We start from the raw sequence: 21595 nt of genomic DNA on the forward strand, positions 1-21595 counted from the left end.
TGCTGCTGTTTCAGGAAGGAAGGCTTCTCCTTTTACCAAAGGTCAACAACTTAAGCTTATTCATCTTCACTCTCAATGGTTCAAACCCATATCCCATTACTCAGAAGAGCTGTCAAAGAGCTAAATGTGCAGATTAAGCCTGAGAGCCCCTGCACTGGAGCCTTATCCCATCACCATCAGGATGCTGGAAGGCAGAAAGGCTATGTACAAACCACTCAGGTGTTTGCTCTTCCACACTGCACACGTGTGCCTACTGCTGACCAAACCCAAAGCAATTTGTCTGTCTCCTGCCATAGTTCATCCTTGATTTTTGAAAGGGAAGTTTTGCACACTTAACCTGCAAGACTGTGAACCTCAAGTGAAACTCCTTTCAGGACAGTGTGAAGCACTAAGAAAATGCTCCTCTCTGAGACTTCGTTTCTACCTACCACTGCACCACTTGTTTATAAACTACTTTCAGAAGCTACCTCCTTAGCGAGCTGGTCTTCAAAGATACTATTCCAAATGCCTCCTCCTCCCCTAACACTGTACACAAACCCTGGCACACAGCACAGGCTCAGCTACGTAGGAAGGACCCTAGAAGCCTTCAAACAAAACACTGAAGGGCCCAAGGTCATTTACTGAAGTACTCATTTAAGCCCTGGGAATGAATCCAAGAAGCCCATAGAAATTCCCATGAACAGGGACTGTATGGGATCATTAGAGGAAGCAGCTACAACCCCATGGGCAGCAGATTGCAAATATCAACAAAAAATAGCAATAGCATGTTTTGATCCTTAACAGTGTTGACAGCATAAATACAGATAGCATGGCCCAGAAGGACCCTCAGCAGCTCCCTGCTTGTTCGATACCTGTGAAACTCAGGACCAGGTTGCACAGTATGAGAGTGGATGCATAAAACATGGGGAGGATGTGCAAGTACAGACAACAAGTGATAAACTCTTGTTCTCAAAACAGAGCAGAAAGTGGATGTTAAAAGGAAAGATATTAAAGGCCAGAATACAGACAGAGCACCTGGAACTTCAAAGCCGATCACCTAGTTTGCACTTAATCCTCATATTCATGCGATGACATCATATGGTAATCAAGATTACCTGTTCTCCATTTAAAAGGTAGCAAGGACTGCCTTTGTTCTCTGGAATTCAATGTACCTGAAAAGATTCAGGTTAAAAAGCTCAGTCTAGCAAGTACCACAGCTTGTTTAACACTGGCAAAACCACTAGAGACCACGGCAGAACAGAATTTGGACAGATTGCTTTATTTTGTTGGATGGGTAAAGATGAGAAGTGGTTAAACATCCTACTTTAAGCAGAGTCTGAATGTGCCTGGTCGGCTGTGCTCCCTCCAGGCTGAAGGACAGCATTTGTTTGAATTGGCAGTTGTGCTACCAGGATGGGAAACAAAAGCTCACGCTTTGAAGTGCTGAGAAGCCTCCTGCTTCAGAATTAAGTCTGGTTCCATGGCAACAGAGAGGTCCACAAAAGCTTCAGCACCTCAAACATGACTGATGACTAGAGTTCTACTACACAGTACTTTAACCTAAGAATAAAAATCAATGAAGGCTTCAGCCAGTTTAGTATAGCTAAAGAAACTGTTTTTCCTCAACCTTTGCAAATAAGGCAGCCTTTCGAAGGATGATGTCTGCCAATTCTTTATCAGCCTATTAATCTCATGCAAAAACAATTTTACATGAAGAAACAGAGATTAGCTGAAGCAATCACACATTTAGAAAAGGTTAGATACAGCCAGCTCTGCTTGATGTCTAAAGTTTATTTCCAGAACTGTTTCTTCAACATCTATCATACTTCAGATATTACATCCTAAAAAACAGATGTTATGAAGGCCTTAAATAAATACAAACCCCAAAAAATAGACTACGCCTTTTAGTCATTCACCACTTTCACTGGGTATCTGCATTTGGAACATCATGTTTAGAAGGTCATGTAACTGCTTTCTTTGAGTGGCCAATGCCTTCACTCCAACAACCAAGTGACAAAAATGTCAGCTGTCACTGGAAGAATAACAGTAGTCACAAGAGTTTTTAGCAAACATTTGTATTTTAAGCTTCACATGCTTAAAATGATCAATAAACTACTCCATCACTGCTAGACTACTTATGAATCCTTATATGTTAAAGCTCTTCAATACAGGTATGGATCCTACTTATATTTACCTATTTATATGACATGAGACTAAGGATCTTGGCCAAAGTCACAAATGGCATCACTGGAGAAGCCAGGAAGAAAACCCTGGTTCAGAGGGAATAAAAATTTTGCTTAGAAGTAATTTTCCTGTAATGTAAAAGGAATCTTTTAAGAAGATTTAAGATGTTTCTATATATCATGCAGATAATACAGAGTAGGATTCAGAGCCTTAGTCCCTAACAATATTTGCCTACTTATTCAGAACAAAATATGTTGTTAATACCTATTTAGATTAAAATAGCAAGCTGTTAACTCTTTCAAAGTAAAATATCACAGAAGACCTCTCTCCTATGATCTTTATCTCAGTGTTAAAATATAAACATATTTTATGGAAACATTACCTGGCAAAGAAGTTTGTAAAAGGTCCCAGTATTTTTCGTTTACTATCCACATCCGTCTCATGACAGAACTCCTGCTGGCTCTGATCACTGGTCTCTTTACTGGAATTCAGGGTAACATCTGAGAAGTGCGCCTCATCAGTCTCAAGATTCACAATTGCACTTGAACTGCTGGTGACCATAAAGTCCAAAATGTCTTCGTTGCTAACTGATAAAGTTGCTGACAGTTCTGTGCTAAGACTAGAAACACTACAGACAGAGATATCATCACTGCGATTCAGAGTTTTCGAAGTTGGACTGTAAAGTTTGACGGTGTCATACCCAGTTCTGGGGAAAGTAGAGGATTTTCGCACAGCATGGTCATGTTCAGCAGTCAGCGAATGTGGAGGCACATAGGATGGCAATGTGCATGCGCTCTGAAAACCCCTGTCAGGCACAATTTCAGGTTCCGACTGCTTTCTCTTCACATTTAACACACTGCAGTGAACAGGCTCTGGATTTCCTATTTCTAGAGTTGGAATCCCAGAATCCACTGATTTAAGGCTATGATAGTCTTCTAAAGCACTGGACAGCTGACCAGGCCCATACTCAGGCAATGAGAGAGATCTTGGGGTCCCAGAGTTCAAGTTGTGAAGGCCTTGGATGCCACTGCCCACTCTTGCGTCCAGAATTCCCATGAAGCTCAAACCGTTTAAAGAGTTGGATAAATTTACATCAGTTGTCTTGGCCCAACTGGTAACTGGTTAGAAAGAAAGAAAAGACAAGATGATGAGTTTGCGGGAAGGTTGTGGTCTTTTCTTGGCTGTAAGTGGGATATATTTTGTTTGTGCTGTTGGTTTTTTTTAAATACACTCAGTCATGTCATCATTTAGGTTTTAAATTAGAAGTTACTCATATTCTCTTGCACATGATCACTATCCCTTTCTCCTGCTTGAACAAGCAAGACAATGGCAACTTAAATCAGGCTTCTAGAAAATGCAAAGCATGAAGAGCTTTTCATAAGCAGTCTGCATACTAGTGTTCACTTTGTGTTCACATCTCCTCAGAGTGAAACCACATATAGAAGCTGCAGTACTTTCAGGTTCCATGGCAATATTAAGACAAGTATTTTAAACTTATTTTTACACATACATATTTTTATAGAGTCCTAAATGCATATTTAGCAATGTTGGGAGGGGGGAGGAAGGGCTACAAAACTTCCTTCCATACACTTAGACCAAAACTCTGAAGTATTCATTTAAGCAGATTTTTTTTGCAGTCTTCTGGAAATCATAAAACTGATAATAAATTTATCACTGAAAATGAATGCATAATATATGAGTTTTGCATTAAGCAAGAGATGCATAATCTGAATAGCTATAAAGCTATCCACTCGGTCAATTCTTTGACAATACACAGGATGTACTTCATGTGCAGGTATAGTAAAACTGACATTTGCCAATACATTGCATTTGCTGCACTCAGGGATCACTATCCTTCATATCTGCAATGAAGGATAATCTCCCCAGGGTTACTTAACCTGATGGTTACTTTGCCAGCAGGTTACTTAATCCAGCCTGTGCCCCACTTCCAGTCTAAATTTGAGTGACCCTCAAAGAGAGGACAGTCAAGTATGAGCTGCAGGTTGGATGCACTGGGCAATTGTTCCCATGGGCAACTGCAGCCCTCCATAAACCTGGAACACCATCAGGACTGCTGCCATAGCTCTCAGAACTGCTACTGACCCTTTAAAACCCTACATGCTTATTACTGTGACAATACATACACCTCCTTTTTCCAAATGAAGTTAAATTATGCACAGCTGAAGTCTGCAATGTAATTACGCTGCAGCAGTTGGCAGAAGAAATATGCACATATTGCTTAGTTCCTTCACTCTGAAACACGCTGGGCTAAGTGTGAAGGAGTGAAGAACTCTCCTTCCATCTTGCAAACAGTTTGCTTTCTAGATAGAACCTTCTCCACTTCCTGAAGCCTCGTGTCCTGCTTCTGGTCCCTATCCTCTCTCAAGTGTTAACACGTAATTGAAGGTGCGAGTCCTCCTCTAGGAGGTCCTCCCCACACTCTACCTTTAAGAAACAACCAACACACACCACTCCCACAAAACAAAGCAAACTCCAAACATCTCATTTTGGAAAACTGGTTCCCCTCAGTAGTTCCAAACCACTGGGTAACAGCACCTAAGTCCTGCCAGACACCAGAGATCAACATGCTGTCTGTTCTTAGATCTGAGCCCATCAATACACTTTGACACTGTGATACTGACAGGCAAGTGTCAGAAAACACATTTCAAACACATTCCAGTGGTCCAAACCATAACAATTTCTTCCACAAGCTTTCAGTCATATGAAAAGTTCATGAATCCAAACATACTACATATGCTGCACCAACTGTTTCGCTTACTACACAATTGCTATTCAACTGGCTGATCTGACACCCCAGCTCAATCCACTCCCAAGTGTCAAGTGACGAAAAGTCAAGCAGAAACAACCCTGGATACTGCATCTTTCAAACCTTTTCATAACTTTCTAACAGCTAACTATATACTACCCATCCAAATCAATCAATGCATCAATTGCCTAATACTTCGGATAAACAAGGTTTCAGATGTATTGCTTTGACTAAAAAGCTTGTGAAGATGAACACTTTTCTTAGAGTTGCTATAGCAACTTTTCTTTTTTCACATTACCATGGTTTGAAAAGTTTACATCCCCTGCAATTTAAAGACATGTTGTCTCAAGACAACTAGCATACCAAACTGTATATATTACAAACCAACCTCAGTTCACTAAATTAAAATTGCAAAGGCCAGCAAAAAATCCCCCCAAACGTGAACAACAACCCTTGAGTACAGGCAACAAGCTGTTCTACCTAGTGAAGTCAACTGTGATAGTCAAAGTGTACAAGTATGACATGACGTGGAACATTAGATGCAATTACTGTAGCAAATACTTGGATCTTGGGCTCTCAGAGCTTCTTGATTGGATTCACTTATTTTTCTAACATAAGTCTGACTGTTTTGTCTTCCCTATGCTCACCCATGCCTTCATACACATTATATTGCTCTTAAAATCAACAGCCCACCCAGCACCAATGTTACTTTAAAGCATAGACACGCCCCCCCGATGGGCCTAAACAAGGGTGCAGGTGTTTGCTTTATCACAGCTCATGCTTCTGAATGCATCTAGAAAACACAGCCCAAACAAAGTACAGAAATGTAATGAGCCAGGAACAACTTGGATGGTGTTTGGATAAACAGCACAAGCTTGTTCCCATTATGAATTCCTCCAGTGACTGCCCTCACTCCTACACCATGATTTTCCCAAGCAGTAGCCAGTCCTTGGTTTAATTACTAAGCCTACAAATGGTAAACATTCCAGTGGCCTTGGAAGAGCCAGTAAATACAGCAGCTAAAAAGGCCAAACAATTCTGTAAACCAGAGAGTTCAAAGAGAAGTGAAACTGAATTTCCATGTGGGGTACTGGAGCTATTTTAACTTGGCTTGGCATTTTTTTAAAAAAAGAAATTTAACAAGAAGGCATCCTTTAAACAGGCAACCAGCAAATGCAGAAGTATCCAACAGCTACAGCTTGTTGAAGCAAATTATGCAATAACAGCCTACAAAGGTTTTACACAGTTCAGCAAAACTGTAGGAAGCTTTGAAGTAGACCCATCAAGGGCTTTAAATGACAACTTGAGATGTAATCAGCTGTCAAAAACATACATGAGAATTCCTTGGTTCATTTTGCATTATGTGGTTGTAAGACTGTTTTTTAAGGATCTAGTAAAGTGATATTTATATTCCTTATTTTACCTGCCTCACTGTTGAGTGCAAATCTGACAATGTCAAACATTCCAGGTGTCGTGTGTTCCAACACTAACTTCTTTCCATAAATCATTTACTAACATATCTTTTTTAACATTATCATCTTAATAAGATCTTGAAATATTAGTAGTATTATAAACTATTGAGAAAGAGTAAGCAATTGTGTCTGCACAACATTCATAATCCCCGTGGTTTACCTAAATCTATTTATCATCTAAAAATTTATATCTGTAAAGTCCTAACATTCTGTACCTTATAGGAACCGCGATCTCCTGCTAATACCATAGAAGAGAGAGAACACGGGAAAAGGAGATGGGAAAACATAGCAGAGGTCACACGTGGCAATGACAGCGTAGGTAGGTGTTATTTACTCGTTAACTCTTCCAACATAAGCGCTAAGGGACAACAAATAGAGACAGCTTTGTCGCCAGGTTCCAAATTAACATCAGGATATAGCTATTCAGGCTAAGGGTAGCTGAACTGCGTAACTCCTCGCCACAGTACACTGCAGATGCCAGAAACTTACATGTAAGCTCAGGGAAGAAAAAAAATCACTCAGGACTCCTAAACAAAAAGAAACTCAGTAAGTCCCTGGACTGTAAGTGGCAGAACTCCATGGAAATATCAGTATACATTCATCTTGCTTTTAGGCCCTCTCCCAGGTAAATTCTTGTGTCTGACAGATGGAGTTGCTCTGTCCCACTATGGCAGTCTGTACGGCCTCACATTCCCCGGATTCTGATCACAGCATGTCCTGACAATAACCAGCAGTTTTAAAACGTTGTGACTTTGCCTATTGCTCAACCACACAGAGAGAACACATCGTGTTTGATTTGAATTTGTAAGATCTAGAATAAATTAGCTTTTTCACCAACTGTAATGTAAAATTTAAAGAAAGTTAACAGAAATGCCGAGCCATTAGAGTAACACAAGGATCACTTGTGCCACTTACTTCCACAGCACAAGTTCCCTGTGTCTTGCAATGCAGTTTAGGCAACAAACTTGTTTAGAAGGAAAGGTGAAACAGCTATCACCCAAACAGGCTTTGCATCTTCCTGCCTCTCAGGAATGATAAGAGGAGTGGTTACATCTACTGTTCAGTTCTCAAACAGTTAACATCTCAGTTTTCATCACACACAGTTTGTGTCTCTTCAACACATCTCTGCCAACATTTTTTTTTTTTAAGTTTTTAAAAGCAGTGAATTTCCTCCATTAAAATGCGGCAAGTGCTGGGCTTTCTCTTCTTAAAGGAAAAAAAATAAAGGTTTATACTCTATTTGGCAACATTTTTGTTGCACATACCAAGAAACACACTGCTATCAACTGCGACTGCAGGTGACCTCGGTGCACAAGGGCATCAAATCCAGTTTTGTTTATTAAACATTTCTCAGTTCAGACTGTTTATGTTGATGCTTTAACAGCCACAGCACTGCCAACAGGGAAGAATTCCTGAGGCTGCAAGCCTAGCTTTCAGCAAAGCATGAGATACAGCGATTATGGCTACACACATAAGCACTGCCAAAGCTTGAATGGCAGAAAAAAAAAAAAAAAGTTGGGATTTTCTTTTTATTTTAATTAAAGTCTTTTATCTAACTCTCAGCAGGCACCCTGCACGAAGCCTGAGCTTTACAAACCCGGCTCTGAGCAGAGTGCTTGGAGAGCGATCATAAGTAAACCATTCACTGCTTTTCCACTTTCCTGCTATGTCAGGCAGGCAATATGAGTCACAGTGTTCCTCTAAAGCCCCTGTTAGAAAAGCTTTTTTCCTCCCCACACCGATACGACTGAAAAATCCGAGGCCACATTACATTAGCAGCAGCGCCATGAGAACTTCACGTTAGCTGCAGTTTTGTCTGGTCTTTGGGGATTGCCTAGAAGACTTCAACTAGAAGGAGAGGCAGCCAGAGATGAAAGTTGTTTCCTCTACACGGGCTTTGAGGCTGAGCCGACACTGAGAAGGCTTCCGACCCGGTGGCCTTCGTTAAAAACGGAACGAAACGAAAACCCACAACCAGAGCCGTCCCCCAGCGCCTCGGGAAGCACCGCTCACCTCCTCCCCGCTCCTCAACCCAGACTCCGGCGGCCCCGAGCCACTGCTCCAACTTCTCCAGGCAGCCACCGACCCTCAGATGCAGCCCAGACCCGGGAGCCGCTCCCCACAGCCCACCCGCGCCGTGCTCTGTCCCTCACCTCAACAGGTACCACACAACACCCCCCGGCCGCAAGCGCAGTCCGAGCCCCGGCAGCACGGCCGGGCCGGCCACCACCCGAGCAGGAAGAGCCACGCAGAAGCTCTGACACCTCACCGGGGTAGTGCTGCCCTCCGTCGCTCTCTTCATGCTGGGCCATGCCCAACCCGCCCCACAGCTGCCGCTGCGGGACTAGGAGACGGCTGGCAGCTGCGGCGGGCAGTCCATGTCGCTCTCCGGTCCCAGCGGAGGAGCGGCGGGTTCAACGGAGGTGAAATGGGGCTGCCACCACCCGCCGAGCACCCTCCCCGCACGGCGCGGGGCCTCCCATGGCGCCCACCCCGGCAGCAGGCAGGGCACGGCGATGTGCGGTTCAGCGCACACCTGGCGGCGAGCACAGCAACAGACTCCACCGACGGGACAGGTGCCGGGCTCCTCCCGGAACACTCCGATCCCCGCAGCTCGGCCTCGCACCGCCCCGCTGCCGCTCCCCCTCCTCAGCGCGGCCAAGGGAAGCACCGCCCGCCGGGGCGGGGAACGCCTGCGCGGCGGGGGGTGGGAGCACGCGGGGTGGCGGCCGCCATTTTGAATCACCTCAGAGTGAACGGGTTGCTAGTAGTAGGTGGTGTGAGGTGATCGCGCCTGTCTCCGTTATGGCAGAGGTCAGTGGGGTGGCCCCGGGAGCGGGTCGGAGAACGGTGAGCTTTAACCGGTGGCGCTCGTTTAGAAGAGTTTCGTGCTGGAGGGGAGCGGCTCTGCTCCTTCCAGGTGACTGCAGCCCGTCCTGTGCTACTGCCGGTGGCAGCGCTGGGGGGCCAGGCAAAGGGAGCACGTCTGTGGAGGGGCTGCACTTCTGCTCTTGACTGCGTTTAAGAGGAAAGCAAAATTCGGTGTGCTGTGCAAGTTTGGGCTGTGGAAGGTGTGGCGAATCAAGTGAAGGTGTATCCTTAGCTCTGCGGAAGTGAACTGTAATGCCTAAAGTGGAGACTCTGCTCGTAATTGCTCTTCCAGTATGTTTGTCTTCCCTTTCTCTTACCTTTACCTTCCATTTTAACCTGTTCCCTTTTGGTGTTTGCGTAGTGAACTTGCCGTGCACACCCTGTCTATCCCCACACTGGAATCAAAAGGAATTGCCAGGAGTCAGGGCCTTACAGAGGCAGAGCTTTCCTGTTCCCTTACCATCTTTGAAACTCGTTATTGCTTTTTTCTTGCACCTAGACTAAGCGATCATGTCTCTAGAATAAGGTAAAGTTGTTCCCCATCTTAACTGAGGTTGTAAATACCATCACTTCGTGCCTTTTATGTCTACCCTGAAGCTGGATGTGTGAATGCAGTAAACGCAGGAATATCTAAACTTGTGTTAGTGTAGTTACTTCAGTATCAAGAAGAGCAAAGCCACGAGTATTCAAGCTTTGATATGGGCAAGTTGCACCTGAATAAACTGCTAGAGGCTGAGGTAAATTTGCATCGAAATACTTGCCACTGTGACTTCATTGACAGCAGTTCCATGCTATCAAGATGAGAATTCTGTTATTAAGATAAGTATGTGCTGAGAACCTACTATCAACTAACAGTTTTACATCTGCAGATAATATATGTGATTGGGTCAGAGACTGATAAATATCAGAGCTTACTCTGCTGGATTTCTGAGATGGGTATCAATATAAACAGTTAAGATAGGCTAATTTCTCTGTATCTTTCCTTGAAAATCACTGCTATCTCTGCAAGACAGCTCACATATTATTATTAAAAGGTAAATAAAAGCAAACGAGCTTTGAAGCACTATTAACTTGTTCATATGCAGGCAACATACTATTTTGGAGTGTCTGCTCTTACTAATTCCATTTTCTGTATTAACGTTTTCCTTCTAGTTCTGAGAGCAGTCATCAATTCTTCTGCTGGAGCAACCAGAAGAGTGCATTATCATGGTGTTGTCAAAGTTATTAGGGGTAAATTAAGGTAAATAACAGAATGGAAATAGTAATGAATTCTGTAAGTTTGCAGAGTGTCTCCATAGGAAATGATGATACTCCCACTTTCATAATGCTGTTTAGGCTGAAGAAACTATTAGAGAAGTCTGCTGGAGGAAATCCTCCACAGAGCACAGGGTACAGCTGAAAAGTTTCACGCAGGGAGTTAGGCACTTCAACACTTGCGCCAGCACTTACTTAAGGATACAACTTTGCCTAGCAATCATAATACCTTTGAGATTCTAAGTGATCTATTTTAGTGGATATTTTCCATTTCCAACCCACAGATGTCTCTTCCTATTAAGCTGGTAGGATTTTTGGTACTTGTAACAGAATTGTTACTATTCTTTCCACTATGGAAACATGAAAGCACCAGGGTACCAATGTGCTAGGCAGCATAAAAATACCAAGGTCAGCCTCAGAATGCTTACAGAAAATAACAGCCTAGTAAGTATAAAAAAAATACTTTTTATTGCATGTGAATGACTATATAACTCATGGAAAAAAGGGGTAAATAGCATTTCTGGTTGTTCTGAGCTATTAGCAAAAGCTGACTTGTTGCATTAGTAGTTAGCATCAGTTCTATTAAAGCCATCTCCATATGAGACAACTTGGTTTCTGTCTGCAAGTGTTGTGTATTACTATTTCTTTGTAATGGTAGAAGCTGAAGGCTGACATTATGTGACTAAATAGCGTTGCACCATCAGCTCATGGAAGTGTTGCATGGCCTAATTATTAAAAGGAAGCTGAACAGGAACTACTACTTACAGGAAGTATAAATGAATAACTTAGGTGCAGAGGGGATCTTTAGTGCCTTTGGTTTTCAACTGTGCAGAATTTCAAGTTCATCCGTAAGAGCACACTTAGAAATCAAGTCTTACTGTTTTATCAGATGGGATGTAAGTAAATCCTGAAAAGCATGGTAAAAACAGGCTTCCCAAGGAAGTGGTGGAATCACTATCACTGGACGTGTTCAAAAACCGTGTAGATGAGACCCTTAGAGACATGTTTTAGTGGTGGTCTTGGTAGTCCTGGGGTAATGGTTGGACTTGATGATCTTAAAGGTCTTTTCCAACCAGGTTGATTCTAGGATTCTAAGAAGTCAGTTGTGGTTCTTACTGAGCATGGTTATTATCAGTTCTCTGCCATTGGTTCAGTTGGATAAACCTGTAAAATACTAATGTTGTAAAAATTCTTGGAATAAAATCCTGATGTTCTGTTCAGAGTGTCTTGCCTATGGCTGTTGTGTAGAAATGAAGCACTATATAAGCAGCCTTTGACTGGCAACTGATGTTCACCTAGTGGGCAAAAGACATCAGTGTGGTCTAATAATAGATCAGTGCTAGCGCATTTAGTTTTGTGAAAACGTTCAATTCAAAACCTCTGTCACACAAACTCATGTTCATGCCAGTGCTATGGTTACTCTGCAAGAAAGCATGAAGAGTTTCTGCTCTGTTTGTCTGATTTTTCAGAGATATACTCCATGTGAAAACATGCAGAGTTAATAGTCCTTCATTCCTGTGGAGTCACAGAAGAGAAACACAAGCTTCCCTCTTGCTTCTCAGGCCTGTAGATGTGGGAAATCATCTTTTAGGCTTTCAGTTCTGTTTTGAAGCTGCAGCAATTTTGCAGTGGATACAACTTACATATTTTTTTTTTTAAGAACTACATGGGAACGTGTAGATTGAATTTTCGTTCATCGGGAGCCAAGTATGATGCAAGCAGCTTTCAGAGACAGCCAGACTGAGCTTCACTTGAATTGGCTGTGCAGCTCCCTGCCCATCCTGAGGTCAGGAATTCCCTGTCATAAACTAGAAGACATTTGAGTATAATTTTTTTTTCTCTAGTTAACCAAAGATTTGCATATTGTGAAGGTTGAGCAGTTGCACATTATTGAATACTAGCTGATCAACAGCTCCTGCCTCCATTTCGCATCACTGTTGTTTGCTGCAGTTTTAGTTCACACAAGCAAGAGAGCAAGTATAGCAAGTGATGGATAACCTCTGTTCCCATCTGTCAGACTAAGAGACAGAAGAGTTCTCTCTTGAAGGTAAGTGCTAGAACAGAAACGAGACATTGACCTTTTCCCTCCTTGCTTTACAGAATTACTTGTATAGTAAAGTAAGTAATGCATGCTTTATAGCACAGAAAAAGGGAACAATAAATAAATTCAGGTTCCTACTGACTTGTAGTAATGAGAAGGATGATGATTTGATCAAAAATATCAGTATCTCAGAAGCAAATGGTGATTTTAACAAATGGAGAATACTATACTCTTCAAAGTCTTCACATTAATTTTGTCCACACTAAACAAGGATTTGTCTTTTGCGTGTCTCTGTTTGACAGCAGCCCATCTCCAGGGCAGCCACCATCTGCACAGGCACTCCTACTAGCAGTGGAACATCCAAACCATTTTAAGAGGCGTTGGATGAATCAGGGACAGCTGGAGAATGTGCGATTACCCCAAAGGCTGCCTCCTCCTGCGGGAACTTAAACTTGATAAAGGATGAGGAACATGAAGGCAGATCTCTACCTACCATTACTGTTAACCCTTCTGTTACCGCTGGGTCCTAATAGACTTACATGGTTTAAAAGTCCCCTCCAAGAGACAGCAAGAAAATGAAGAGCAGGAAAGGTAGGGGAAGGCAGTGTGAGACTTCCCAGCATGATGGAATTGGTATTACTGCAGCATGATGCATGTGGCTGGACTCTTCCTATCGCTGTCTGCAAGCTGTTTAAGACAGACAAAATGACTAATAAGGTGTGAAGGAGTAGGACTATACAAACTAAAAATATCGCTGCTTGCATTAGTATCTCAGAATTGCAGAAGCTGAAGTGCCCATAAGTAACTGCCAACAATCCTCCATGGAACTCATGTTGTGGATATTTACTTACAGTAAAATCACACCAGATAAGGAAATGAGGTTTTTGTTACGCGGTGCTGCATAATGCAAAGTTGAGATGCTATAGCAGAGTTAGTCTCTTAAACTAGCACAATTTAAGTTACATTTCCAAAAGCAAATAGATTAATTTTGTAGCACAAAAGACATCGGACCCAATGTGTGGTAATGTTCCCTGGCAAGTTCCAGGAGAACAAAGTACTGATCTAAAAATTAGTTGTGGTCTAGAGCCAGTAATGATGAATGAAATCCAAGTTAACATTCAGTTTGGGCAGATAACAGATCCAGTTATTATGTCTCTATGGATCTGCAGTGTATTGAATAAAATTGTAGGAAAATGGAGAAAAAGCATTTAAAAAGCACAAATGATAGTTGAGACTTCTTGAGGAATTACTGTCAAGTAGATAAGGGTTCCAGAGTCAAAATTATGGGGTAGAACCCCACTGCAAAGTGAAGACAAAAACCAAGCATCCATACAAAAGTGAGAAGTTGTAAGAGAAAAAAGGAAAAAATCCTACTGGAAGGGTATTAGGAACAAGAAATTGAAAGGCCTGACTGATTAAATGTAATTCCTTTATCAAACATCTTGTATAAATACAATGAAAATATACTTCTGTCATATTTAAGAAATAATTAAAAATAATTTATGCCTTGAAAGTTTGGACTACCAGGTTTAAAACATGCTAGAAGGATGCGGACCTGTTAGAGCAAATCCAGAGGAGGCCACAAAGATGCTGCAAGGGCTGCAACACCTCTCCTATGAGGACAAGCTGAGAGCTGGGCTTGTTCAGGCTGGAGAATGAAGGTTCTGGGGAGACCTTAGAGCAGCTTCCTGTGCCTAAAGGGGTCCTACAGGAAATCTGGAGAGGGACTTTTTACAAGGGCATGTAGGGACAGGACAAGGGGGAATGGCTTTAAACTGAAAAAGGGGAGAATAAACTCTTCCCTGTGAGGGTGGCAAGACACTGACACAAGTTGCCCAGAGAAGCTGTGGCTGCCCCATCCCTGGCAGTGTCCAAGGCCAGGTTAGATGGGGCTTGGAGCAACCTGGACTAGTGGAAGGTGTCCCTGTGAAGGGCAAGGGGGTTAGAACCAGGTGAGTGTTAAGATCCCTCCCAAGCCAAACCATTCTGTGATTCTAAGCACTGACAAACAAAAGTATTCACCCAAGGGCCTTACAGAGAGCTATTTTCCATTATTTCCCAAGTGTGTATTCATGTGTTGTTTTCATCACACTTCTAAGTCAGGAGTGTTGGAATCATTCCGCAGGGAACCCCATCTGGCTATGGCTGTAAACTTACAGCAACACATTGCATGCATCTCCACCACGCTGGATGTGAGCTACTTTAAAACTGGCTCTTTTTTGCCTTTCAATAAAGAGAGACCTGGCCATGGCGTTAGGATTATGCATTGATCACAGATGCAGTTTGTCAAAAAATAGAAGTAAGATACTGCCCATTTGAAGGTGGAACACAAGCTGAAAGCAGAAACAGAAGTCTGCTACTTTAGATCCCTTACTGCATAAAAGTTCTTTAACTGGTATGTATGACAGGGGCTGGGTTTGCTCAGGTTTGCATTTAATTTTCTTTCTTATTTTGAAAGAGGTCTCGTTTTCTCTAAACATGAAGCTGTCGTTACAAGTGAATTTTTGGAATGAGATTATGAAGTGCGAACTAAGCTTATTTGTGTGCTTGTCTTTTTGTTAAGAACATAGGCAATGTATTTAATTTTCCTGCCTTGTACTGAAAAAATATGAACAAAGAAGAATAAAAAAAATGATGCAAAGAGAAGGATTCCCAAATTAGCTGCCTCCTGCCACCTCTCCAGAGTGTTGAATGCTTAACTGCCATGGGAGCTGCAGAGACGATGGAGGCTTGCTTTTTGCAAGGAGTTACATGCAAAAGATGAGGGTGATCAGCTCAAGTTAGTCCTGGGGAGATTCTGGTTGGCACAAGTGGAAATCTATTGGAATAACCTCCTCAGGAAAGTGGTGGATTCCCCAGTGCTGGACCTTTCAAGATTCAGCTGGACAGTGTGCTGGGACATCTAATCTAGGTCATGTTTTGCCAAGAAAGGTTGGACCAGGTAATCCTTGAAGCCCCTTCCAACCTGGCATTCTGCGATTCCATGTTGTATTTAAGTTATCTATCTATGTCAGCCAAAGAAAATGAATGCGCACACACCATCCCATTGTCCTTTTATATTTTTATTTGGTGTTAAGTAACTCCACAAGAAAACAAAATCAGTTACTCTGGTGTACGTGAAATCAGAACAATACAACCACTTGAAGCAAAAAGTAGAAACAAATTTCAGCCCAGGAATGGAAAACTGATACTTCAGTGCTATGGATATGCAATGCGCTTCATACCACAGTGCGGTTCAGCGTATGCCAACCTTTAATGCTGCTGTTGTTGTTGTTGTTGTTGTTGTTGTGTTTGTTTCTATCCATACAGAAAAACTAAAAACCACACTTCAACTCTTACCGAAAGCTTTAGAGCTTCAGCCATTAAACTATGAAAACAAGTAAAGACAATTTGTTATTGCCCAAGCTCAGCACATGATTTTCTTCTCCCCAAAGGTGCTGGTGTTGTTCCACGCCACTGTGTAACAACAATAAGCAGCACCTTTGTTGCTTTGAGCCCTTTCTTACCAAAGAAGCAGCTCTAGCCAAAATTAACTGAGCTGAAGTTTGTGTTTGAAATATGTCCATTTGGTCATACCTTGTTCTCGTATTAAGTTCTATTCCATTCTTCACTGTAGTGATGTGAAGAATGTATGTGTAAAGTTCTCTTTTACTTCCAAGTTACAGTTAACTAGCTCTCAGTGCAGGTGCTAAACAACCTCTCAAGGAAGCTCCAGAAGAAAGCAAAATATGTAAAAATCTATCCCAAGTCTGCAAATAAATTAGAGAAAAGAAACTGTAAAGTGTCAAAAGATTCGTATGAATGCAAACCCTAAAACATCTTCTAAGAGGAGGACCGAAAGTCCCCGGGGTAAGGATAAACCAAGCCAATTTTAAGTAAGGATCTCACCAGCAGCACTGTGCAGAGAGCACCAAGGATTTCCAACCACGTCTTTGAATTCTTACATTATCAACTGAATAAAGGCAACAAAACCCAGTTACTGAGAAAACCTTTCCAGCACGGAACATATTTCAAAGGCAGTTCAGCTCACGTTTCAAACAGCTGTAGTTCTCATGAGGTTTATTGCCTGGCAGAATTAATGGTCAAGTCAGCTCTTCCTGATGGTACAGACATGCTGCTGTTGTGTAGACAAGTTAGTTGGTGTTGGGTTTTAAACTATGAGTTGGTAAAAACTTAGAATGTTTAGTTTTGCAAATATTGCTCCTCCTGGCTTATCCATTTTGCATAATGTGTTAAAAGCACAAGGAGTCAATAAGTCTTGTACAGATGCAACTCAACAACGTATCGACTTTCTAATTTAACAAAAGAAAATTGAAAAGCAAGTCACATAAAGCAACAATCACTACTGCAGTCACACACGTATGCGCAAGTCACCGCGGCCCCTGCCCCCCCCCACCACACACACAACTTGCCCCACACATCCTCTCAGAAACACAAAATGAACTACAAGATCTACTAAATCACAGCCACGACAGCAGCTAACTGCAGCAGCCACAGGATTTCTTTCAAGTGAAGCACCGACCCTCCGTGTTACTTAAAACATTGAACGCTCTGAGCATTTTAGATCATTTCAGCCATTTGGGCTTGAGTGCAGAGCAGGATGCTTTTGCAGGTTACATGAGTGCCATCATCTGCAACAAGACAACATTCTCAGTACTCGTTACAAGACCCACAACAATCCACACATTACTCCAGTGGTTTATGATTTTTTTGGTGTTACTTGTTCAACTTCTGCCCTACGTTGGAAAGTTGCTAAAAAGGACAAAAAAAAAAAAAAAAAAGGGGGGGGGGGGGGAAGATAAAAAGCCCCACATTGCCTCCATACCTACAAAAAAATCCTTGGCTTCTCCAGTTAGCAAAAACACAAACCATGGTGTCCTCAGTGTTGGTTTGTGGGAGGGGGGGATCAGAGGATAGAAAACACAGTTTCTGTAAGTCTCTAAAGCACAACCCTGTTGTTCCTACTTCAAAGTTATGAGATTTACTGAATGAAGACTGGACAAGTCATTCATGCTTTTCTCCTGCATTCAGAAAGGCACTGATAGATTACAGTGTTAAGTATTTATCTCCCGGTTCTTAAAGAACAAAGCCTAATGTGCAGAAAGCGGAAGTCTCTGAACAGCAGAAGTAGCTGTAGACACTGCGATGCTAGGAAGATAGTGTAGGGCTACAGTTACAAATGAAAATAACTGCAATTAAGATGCAAAAAAGCAGTGGTACTACTAAGACAAGCACATGCACATCCATTCTTGATTTGACAGCACAATCTAATCTAGTTCAAATAGCCAAGAATTTAACAGGGGGACTCGGGGGGGGGGGGGAAGAAATAAAATCTTCAAGAGGACAGCTGTGTCCTCATCTATAAAATAAGCAAGAAGAGAAAGATAAATACACATCTGAATCCATTAACTGAAGAGGAAACTCAAGTTGTTTTAGAGCTACAGACCCTCAAGAAGAATAATTTTCCATCTCACGTTACTTTTAAACCATCTGTTCTACTCTGCAGTTTTTATAGTTGAGTTCGGGAAAAAAGCTCCTCCTCACACGGATCAGCCCATTCACTTCCACCTTCTGAAGCTGTGTCTGCAGAGCTGGAGCTATCACTGGAGTAGATCTTCTTCCTGAAGCCATTTGGTTTTGCCTCAGCATTTATATCATCGGCACATCTTGCTTCATAAACAGAAGACACCTAAGGATTTAAACTGACAGTGTTGATGGGGAACAATACAGAACACACTTGCTTCTTTCTGGGCTGGGAGGTGATACAGTTCTGCAGCTGTTCAAGAGAGATGTCACAGCTACAGGGCAAGTCCTTCTCTTTCCTGACTTAGTCTGCTACATTGAAAGGACTGCAGAACAGCCGGAGGAAAAAGAGGGCATTTTTTTCCTATTCCTTAATTTCAGGATCTGCATATAACAGCAAGAGAATCAAACGTGAACTCGGAATGCATCATTAGCACAAGTCATGTTAGAAAGTCACTGTAAAACTCATCTAGAACATTTGGTAGTAAGTATTAAGTACCAAGAAAACCCAGTGCAGATCTCACTGAACTGCAAGCAAACCCGATGTATTTTCAGCTGCATGAGTAAAGCGATAGCAAGCATGTCCTGGTGTAAATTTAAGCACTAGCATCACTATGAAGTTTAAAAGTGTATCAGTAAGTGCATATGAAATGTTTTCCCTACAGAAAACCCAGGGGTGTTCTGCTCATGAGCAGGACAGAGTTCAGCATGCATTAGTTATGCCTTTAGTTACGGGCCCCATCAACCCGCTCCAGCTTACTGAAATTAGAAGCTGAGGAAAAGAAGACTTGTGCTTAACACACACAAGCAAAAGCCAAGTGTTCCCAAAGGAAACCGAGTCTGCTTAACTACTAGAAGTACAACTGTGTGTACAAAGGGCTGTACTCCCCAAAGCACACCACTTCACAGGATTTTCAGAAGGATGCTCAAGATGCAGAGATTAAAAAAGCAAAGTAAAGAAAGAAAAGCTTTGGAAGGTTTTTTAGGAACTTCATTTGAGGCCAGACTGAAAAGTGTGATGGAAGGAAAGATGTAGTAGCACACCCTTATGAAATAAGCAAAAAACCTCCTCCCCCAAACCAATGCCAAACTTACCATATTAAAATCTAAAAGATGTTCATCATCATTGGATGTTTCCTTTACATCTGCAAATTCTCCTACACCATTCTCTCCCTTGGCATTTGTGTAACACGCTTACATTGTGTTTGTGGGGGTGTTTCAGAGGAAAAAAGGGAGAAAAAACAGAATTGAGGAACACTGTTATTTACAGTTAGCCAAAATGAAAGCATCTTGAGAAGTATTTTTGTCATTCACACTACAGATCACGTAACCTCTGCTTGGGGGAGGATTTTATACTCTGATATCCTTAAAGAGATAAGCATAATACCTCAGGGAAGCTGCATCAAATCTTACCTGGTGAACCAAATAACTAAAAACCTATTTAGTTAATGAGATCTAAAATAGTAAAGTACAAAGAGCAAGAATTACTTTTTTTATTACAAATACTTCAGTACATTTTTACACTGCACAGCATCCCAGACCATGCCTGTTTCTATTCCCATCCCAAATATACTGCAACAGCAGCCTGATCCTGACTGAAGCTCAAAAAAAAGTCGATGTGAACAGCTGTGGTTTCTACCAGAGTAAAATTCCATATATAATATCAACATGTATTATATAGATGTATATGGATCGCATGCATCAATATCCATATATTAAAAATACCCATACAGAAAACTGGATACAGCTAAAGATCTGTGAAAGAATAACATCAGTTCTAAGACTAAAGCTCTGGTTTTGCTAAACTTAAGTCTAAAAGAGGAAATCCTTCACAGAAATCCTGCCACCGTATGAGGCAGGTTCTGGACTTGACAGTATTTTGTACTGCCTATTCTGTGTTCCTCTGAGGAGGTGAGGTGATGGAGCACTGGCAGGGTACGCTGGTTCACCAGTAGATGTCAGCAAAAAGATGCCACAATTCACTCACAGGATAACTGACTGTGAAATACGTACTCAAGAGTGCGAGTCACTGCACTTAACTATTAGACCAATAATGTCTCTGCAATTGTCACCGTGAAAAAAAAAACAAAACACTTGACAAAAGGACACTAAATATCTTCACTTTGTAAAGACTGAGCTTTTTCTAATACAGGAGGTTCTGTAACCAGTCAAAGTCCTGTCGGCAGCAACCTCTGCTCTTTCACTGTGCAAGCACGTTTCTGTAGTTGGGAATGAAGTCAGGTAAGATGTTTTTGAAAGTAACCCAGACTGTCCTAAACACCAATGTAAGGGCATTCAGGCACTGAGAACATAGTTTAGTTGGTAGCACTTCAAGGTACACTCCAAAAATAGTTCAGTAATAACTACTGGCTAATCTACTTCCAGATTATTAAGGAACCAGGTCTCTGATCAAAAGTTTCTTGCAGTGAGCCACCACAAGAGAAAGCATCAGACAGCCTGAACACCAACTGTGTAACTGTTCTTGTTTAGCTTCTTGCCTTCTCCCCACAAAAGGTAAATTGGTATGCAGGCAAAAAATAAGGGCTGCCTGGATTCTGCCTGTCCCCTGCAAACCTGGGCCCAGGGCAGCTGTCAGATGCCAGGAATTGTTTGTTGGGAGGCCACAGGGAGTGCTGGAAGCACCCCTGCTTCCACTCGCTCGCAACTGCCTACCCAGGCTGGGCTTGCTCACTGTGTGGGACAGAAGAATGCCCAGACTGTCACTGGGACAGGAGTGGCCAAGGGGCAAATCCCTCTCCTTCAGAGCTCAGGAGGAATTCCATACGTTCCCTGAATAACTGGCATGTTATTTATGCAAACCCATAAAAGGTGTTTAAACATTCCTACAACCTTAGCTACCTAATAAGTATTATTTGGGCTGAAACCTATTCAGAAATGTAATAAAGTATTTTCAGAGTCAGAGATTGATATTCTATTTACTTAATTCCAGGCTCTGGAATGAAATACATTTTCATAAATGTTAAGACTATTTTAAAAGCACTTTCATTTAAAAACTATTCAGAAGCACCCTAGCTATCTGTTACAAATGTAGCTGAAGCATCCCAGTTCTCTCCCAGGTAAGAGAATTTACTGTGAAGTGTTTGGGTTTTTTTAAATACCAGTAGTAGTTCCCATTCGCCTGCAGCAATCCCAACCCATAACAAAGAGCATTTCATTCTAACACAAGTGCAATGTCAGTTCAAAGAGGCACAGGTGCTTACCTTCACACTGCGATGCAGGAAAAAGGGGAGAATAGAGCGCCTTTTCCCACCAGCATTGCTTTTCCTGGCTGCCACTCATTCTCTGCAGATTAGTATTCAATACAGGAAAGTGTTTAGACAATAATCACACTTCATTATGTCATAAATAATATACTTACATGTAAGTAATACTCTGGTATTACAACCAATTTGCTAGGTCTGATAGGTCACACTGTTTGATTCCTAATACTAATAGGAAAAAGCTGTCAAACTGCAATAAGACATCCATTATCTGAACTCTTCT

General features: G+C 42.0%; 2 protein-coding genes across 12 annotated transcripts in view; both read right to left on the minus strand.

Annotated features, from left to right (window-relative positions):
- TBC1D14 (TBC1 domain family member 14) overlaps positions 1-9066 on the minus strand; it is a 74230-nt gene extending 65164 nt beyond the window's left edge. The window contains exons 1-2 of one of the 3 annotated variants that reach the window (XM_061468749.1): positions 8672-9066; positions 2546-3281 (exon numbers count right to left, since the gene is read on the minus strand). In XM_061468749.1, the coding sequence (XP_061324733.1) occupies positions 2546-3281; positions 8672-8714 (779 nt within the window). In that variant the 5' untranslated portion in view covers positions 8715-9066. Of the gene's footprint in view, positions 1-2545; positions 3282-8415; positions 8553-8671 lie in introns of those variants that run through there. The other 2 variants (XM_061468758.1, XM_061468767.1) reach the window with 2 other exon arrangements.
- A 6548-nt stretch (positions 9067-15614) lies between these two features.
- The window catches only part of KIAA0232 (KIAA0232 ortholog), a 68634-nt gene continuing 62653 nt past the window's right edge, over positions 15615-21595 (minus strand). For 8 of the 9 annotated variants that reach the window (XM_061468703.1, XM_061468695.1, XM_061468669.1 and 5 more), the window contains 2 exons: positions 21313-21394; positions 18121-19284 (listed from right to left, as the gene is read on the minus strand). In XM_061468703.1, coding sequence (XP_061324687.1) covers positions 18995-19284; positions 21313-21394 — 372 coding nt within the window. In that variant the 3' untranslated portion in view covers positions 18121-18994. Of the gene's footprint in view, positions 19285-21312; positions 21395-21595 lie in introns of all 9 variants that reach the window. The other variant, XM_061468687.1, reaches the window with a different exon arrangement.

This window comes from Pezoporus flaviventris, unplaced genomic scaffold, assembly GCF_033815535.1.
Source record: "Pezoporus flaviventris isolate CSIRO_AGI_PZ_B2104156 unplaced genomic scaffold, CSIRO_AGI_Pfla_v1 ptg000002l, whole genome shotgun sequence".
In the NCBI taxonomy this organism is placed as follows: domain Eukaryota; kingdom Metazoa; phylum Chordata; class Aves; order Psittaciformes; family Psittacidae; genus Pezoporus; species Pezoporus flaviventris.